Here is a 6000-nt window from a genome sequence, read left to right on the forward strand (position 1 = left end):
GGCTTCCTAAAGTCCCAGGCTCCACAGATAAAAAGATTCTCCTCATGTCAAGAACATAAAGCAATGATGCAGCTTTCAAGGAACAAAACTTTGGGAATGGAATACTAAGTGAAATCTCTAGCAACTACATGAAGGAACTCAAGTCTGTTAAGGAAGTCCTTTTTGGATAAAAGGGAACACAGTGAAACTCTTCTATTAATGAGTATTTCACCCTTCCTTCCAGTCAATGTCAGTGACTCAAGAAAACTGCCTTCAGAGCCCCATGGAGTAGTATGCTGATTAACATATTCCCAGTCTCATGAAGATTGTGGATTTACAGCCAGATTCCATTACAGAGCCAGATATATTCACTAAAGGAAGGATCTTGACTTGGTTGTTGAGGCACTTCAGACTTGTCAATTGAGGGAAGTCAAATACAATTTTCACAGGACAGACTGAAATAATACTTGAACTGAGCCATTTCATCTCTACTAGAAAATATACCAAGAAGAGTGGCAGAAAGAAAGGGGTGAGACAGAAAAATAAATAAAACAAGCCTTTGTAACATACTTAACTAGGATGCTCTGAAAAACAGGCTGCATCTCAGTTTTTTGATCTAATTCATACTGTGCCTGTAAGCTTGTATGCTCAGATATTGCCAGGCCTGGAGGCTATCACACTGAGATGTGTTTATGATGGGCAATGCCACAGAATATTTGGACACCTCAACATTAGACTAAGATTCTGTATCTCCTCCTCTGAAGACCTAAAAGTGCATGGGATCCAGCTCATGCGCTCCTGATGTGGCTTGGGGATGCCTGGAACACCTACATACACTCTGACCTCCAAGGATGCTTATCCGTAGCTTCTTCTGTCTGGAAAATTTAAAAGCCTCAAGGTGCCCTTGTGTATACTCCCAGTAAACTAGATGAGCACTTCAGGGCATGCTCTAGTGGCCAAGATTGTAGGGGTTTTTTTGTGTATGTATGGTTGGACTCTGATCTCACAGGTCCTTTCCAACCATGACGATTCTGTGATTCTCTGATTCTGTAAACAATCTTCAGGAATGGCAGGAAAGAAGAAACTCAGTTTCTTTGTCTCCGTGGAAATATGCTGGCTGCAGCTTTCTATAGCAAGAAGGAAAGCCTGACCAATGACTGAGGAAACAAGTAGCCTCCATGTCTCTAAGACAACAATTTGTAGATGTTGTCACATACAAATGGAACAGATGGCCCAGAATTAGTAGTGAAATTTCCAAAGTGCTCAAAGTAAAAATCTGTCAGGGTCAGAAATGACTACACAATCTAATATAATTTCATGACTTATCTTTAAATTAAGACTACATTTACTTTTCACCATTAAGCCCTTATCATGAAACACAGGGTTACCAAAATTGGCTTGCATGGAAGACTGTCAATGGTTTGGAGTCAAACAAAACATTTCACAATATCCTTCCCTGCTTCTAGCACTAGGCCTATTTATCTTCCCTGCTTAACATTCCCTTGCACAACACTCTATACATCTGCATAGAACCCCCCAGGCACGTAGTGACAAGCAAAATACTGGAGCAGGTTATAAAAAATGGGGAAAACAGTACTGTAAAGATATTTTTCATTCTCCTTATTACTGCCAGCTGCAGGGAGAAAGGGCTGCTCTACTCCCTTCCCTGTAAACAATCCAATTTGAAGGAAATGTCCATCGGTGACGTCTAGCTTAATACAACACAACATTGTTCCAGCTGAACTGACCACAGTAGCAAAAGAGCTTGCTTATGACTCTTAGGATTGTTGAATGGGAAGGGTTTTGCTTTTTTTTATCATCATCCAGATATATATGACATCTGGTCTCTTCTCCCCACTCTTCAACAGAGGTGCAAAAAATAAGTATGCCTCCCTCTCCATTACACAGATATTGGACTGCAGTGGTGTTTAGCACTGCCATTCTAAACCTAAGCATACAGACTCCTTCAGACCACAATAAGAAGACTCCTCCTTTCTTTTTAATGGGTGGTAAAAGATTTTTTCCTAAGGCCCCTAGAACTAGCAGGATGATATCTTCCCTGAAGCTTGCTGCAAGAAGGCTCTCTGAAATTGTCTTCGTAGCGTACTGTTTAGCCAGTTGTGCTTGCTTTTCAGGAAAAGCATGTAGAGTCAGGATCCATGGACAACCTTGCTCATTTTAGAGCAGAGAAACTCTGCTCCTTCCCCATCTCCAAGAGAGAAGACTTCTCACTTTTTCTACTTTTTAAGGGGGAAGGTGCGGAAAAACAAAAGTTCCCAAAGAATCACAGTCTATATCTCATATCAGACTTCTGAAGTTCCACCTGAAGCCAAAACATTTGAGAGGAACTGATAAATGGAAGCCTGACTTGTGTTCCTGACGTGACAGGTACTCTCAATGTAGTAATTTGGCAAGAAACCCAAAAGTCTCAGAGCTCAACTGTTTGAGGCATACACATATCCGCAACAGACACACATGAACAAGTAGTCAAACCAACAGAGGAAGTTTCTAAAGTAGAACTATTCATGGAAATAAAACCAATGCAAGTGACTTCCCACCTGCGAGAGGGGGAGAAGTTATGTTTGTGAGTGGTTGACTTGGCTGGAGCTCGGGAGGTTTGTCTTCGCCTTGCAGCAGGAGGTGAATACTCCCTGGAAGGGGAAGAATTACTGCCAGAATGATCTGCAGGACTAGGAGAACGCTTCTGTCTGTGGGAGCTTTCTGAAGGATCCCTGGGAAACACAAACAGCAGCTTGTTTTACAGGTGTAATATGGCATTAGTACATTTCTAAGATAGATCTTGTACTTACAAGATCAAGAATCTATTCTTGATCAAGAATTCTATCTTATAATTTGTTTCATCTATAATTTTATATATGAAATTACCTTAAGCTAGCAAAACTCAAAAATTCAAGCTATGATCTAAATTTCTTGCTAATCACTGGACCATAAAATACAAAACTAGGAAACAGTAAAACCAAAAATATTTTCTTGTAATTTTACCTAATATTTTATGTGATGGTGAAACAGAATTCCTATCAACGGATATCTTGCTATCCTATTCAAAATTTTCCGTAATGTCAGAAATTTATTTAGAAGCCTCTCTCAAGCTCTCAGACATTTTCAAACTCTAATCACAGTTGTAAATTGAAGACATTTGCCAGAACCTTCAACTATTTCACTTACTGTACACCATGAAGATTTGAAATTGTTTCCTAATTTTTATTATTTAGGAAAAAAAGGACAAAAATCCAACATTGAAATAAAAGGCTGTAGTCACCACAACAATACCTGATTACAGTACAGTGATAAGCCAAGTACTCTCTTGTTCCTTTCAGCAAGACCTAAAATGTTCTTTTCTACTGCTTACAACCTCCTTCCACTAATGGAGTGTGCAAACATGAGGGAAATAATATATTTTAAAGTAAGAATGGTGTAATACATTTAATCAATTACAAATACAAAATTTACTGGTCTTCGACTCTTTAGTCTTTGCTATGCTGGTTACAAAGTAAACACAAACATGTACCCTATTTTCATCAAGGGAATACAGGACTTTAAAAATGCAGATTATGTATTTTTCAAATTAAATGGACACCTGTGCTTCAGAAAATAAGAAGAGTAGTCGTCCACCGTTTGAGAGAGATACATATGCAAAAGTGAAGCAATTCTAAAACTGCAGTAGCCTTTATCTACTTCAGAAATACTTTTAACCTACTGAAAATCAGGGAGAGTATAAATGTGCCACTGCCAATTTAGAAAGATATTAGTCCTCTAATATTTCAGAACAGCAGGCAAACGGACAAGCGAATGACTTTGATAAAGACTTCAGCAAATGAATTGCTCCATTGGTGAAGGTCCAACTTCCTGAAAAGGAATGGATCTTTCAAAAGGGAATTTTACAAACTTACTAAAGTTATGTAATTAAAACCTACCAATCTGTTAGTTATAGTCTATCAATCCATCTATATAAAGCACTTAAAGGATTTAATGAGTACTGAAAAGGTTCTTGGCAAAGCAGGTATAAATCCCTTATTATTCAGTGTTCTATAAAATATAACTTTAAAAGCAAGGTTATATTAATGTTAAAAGCTAATAATGCAACATAACTTACCTCTGCTTCTCTTTCTTCTCCTTGTGCCTTTCAAAGTCACGCCCTCTCTCTTTGACCTCCCTTGTCTTTTCTTCTGAACGTTCTTTTGCTTTATGTTTTTCTTTGTGTTTTTTCCCCAGGGGAGTTTCCTCTTGTACTGGAGGAGGAGGACTAGGGGTACGAGGACCTTTCTTTTTACTCTGGTTACTTTTAGAACTCCTAGAGATAAAGTAACAGGAGGGAGGGAGGAAAATGAAGGACTACCAACTATTTCAAATAATGATTTCTCAGATGCTGGCAAGAAAGTTATAATGTAAAGGGCCTTGAAGCTTTTAGGATAGGATTCACCACTCCATTAGCAAGCAGCGTTCAATAACTGTACTTGACTGAAGGGCGAATGCAGATGGTAAAAACTCACATTGAGCTCTTCCATTTATAACCTTTATTTCTGAAGCAAGTGAACAAAAATAGGAATTGCTCCCACTCAGACAGAAACAGTTTTCAAAGTTAAAGTGCCCTTGCATGAACTGCAAACATCAGAGGACCAGAACTCTATAGAGCATCTTGTCTGTTCAGATTCTCATTTCTGCAATGCCTCAATCACATACACAAAATGACTTGAACAACTCAGGTATTTGATTTAACCTTAACTACCTGACACAGGATAAAACATCCAAGTATTTTTAAATATGCATCTCACAATATGAAACTGTATTTATTTTTCCATATATATATACCACTGCCACAAACCCTATAAACTAGATATACGTGTGTGCTGAATGTCAGTAGCCCGTGCTGTACATTCTCGTACAACATTCTTATTGTTGTAGAAACAATATTGTTTTGTCCCTATTTTAAAGGGGATTGTTGCTTAGCAAATACAGATGTATCTATTTACACTGCTGCAGCAATTTCTTTCATATCTAAAAGCTTCAAACAGTGATTCAAAAGGTCCTGCAGCCACCAAGAATTTAGAAACAAGCTTTGGAGATTGACTTTCTGTGGCAAGGTGCCAAGTGTGAACTCCTGTGATTTTCACATACCTTGTCCTTACTTTTCTCCCTACGCTTCCTGTCCCCAACTCCTTTCCCCACCTTGAATTCTGAGAAATTCCCTGCTTTGAAAGTCAAATTTCCTGAACAGCAATATGCAATACAAACAGAATGTACAGTTGGTCAAATTTTAAACATTTTGCTTCAGCCTACAGGAACTACTTCACAGACTGCAGCACCTCAAATAAAACTGCTTCCCACTTTTTAATGGTTTGTATTTTCCCATCACCTCCCAGAGACTGGACATTCAAAAAGAAAAGACCTGCTTGTAAGCCATGAAATTATACAACTGACAACTATATGCATATAACAATTTTCTGCAGAAGATGATTCACAGTGCACAACTTAATGACCTTCCCCTAAAGATACATAATCAAAAGTCCTAAAAGCAAGGAAAATAAGGAAAATGAAATGCCATTATTAATTATAAAACCCCAGTAATAAAAATCAACTTGGTTCTCTGTTCTGGTTTTCTTGCAAGATGCATCTACATACTGACCTCTGCTGATCCAAAAGTGGGGAAGATACAGTAGATGCTTTCTTCTCTTTCTTACTCGCCGAAGATGATGATTTGGGACTGGATCTTCGTTTTGGAGATTTGCTAGACTTTCTTGGTGATGGCGATGGTGATAATTTAGATCTAACCACCTCTGGAGAAATCTTGAGGAAAAGAATATATTAACCAGTAAGATATTGATGCTCAAAAGCTTACCTCTATGCTGATACATGTATCAAATATGCAAATTCAATAACAATATACATCTGAGATCTTAACCATGTACACATCCACCTCAAATAAACTAACCACATCATTTTCAAAGAACGCCATAAAAACAAGAGGACAGGAAAAGGGGGGGGGGGGGGGGAAGAGAAGAT

At 38.2% G+C, this 6000-nt stretch overlaps 1 protein-coding gene across 6 annotated transcripts in view; it reads right to left on the minus strand.

Moving 5' to 3' along the window:
* ZC3H13 (zinc finger CCCH-type containing 13) overlaps nt 1–6000 on the minus strand; it is a 50467-nt gene that overhangs the window by 22331 nt on the left and 22136 nt on the right. For all 6 annotated transcript variants that reach the window (XM_014965895.1, XM_014965893.1, XM_014965892.1 and 3 more), the window contains 3 exons: nt 5624–5784; nt 4094–4291; nt 2538–2711 (listed from right to left, as the gene is read on the minus strand). In XM_014965895.1, coding sequence (XP_014821381.1) covers nt 2538–2711; nt 4094–4291; nt 5624–5784 — 533 coding nt within the window. The remainder of the gene's footprint in view (nt 1–2537; nt 2712–4093; nt 4292–5623; nt 5785–6000) is intronic.

Source organism: Calidris pugnax, unplaced genomic scaffold (genome assembly GCF_001431845.1).
Source record: "Calidris pugnax isolate Ruff unplaced genomic scaffold, ASM143184v1 scaffold20, whole genome shotgun sequence".
NCBI classification, from domain to species: domain Eukaryota; kingdom Metazoa; phylum Chordata; class Aves; order Charadriiformes; family Scolopacidae; genus Calidris; species Calidris pugnax.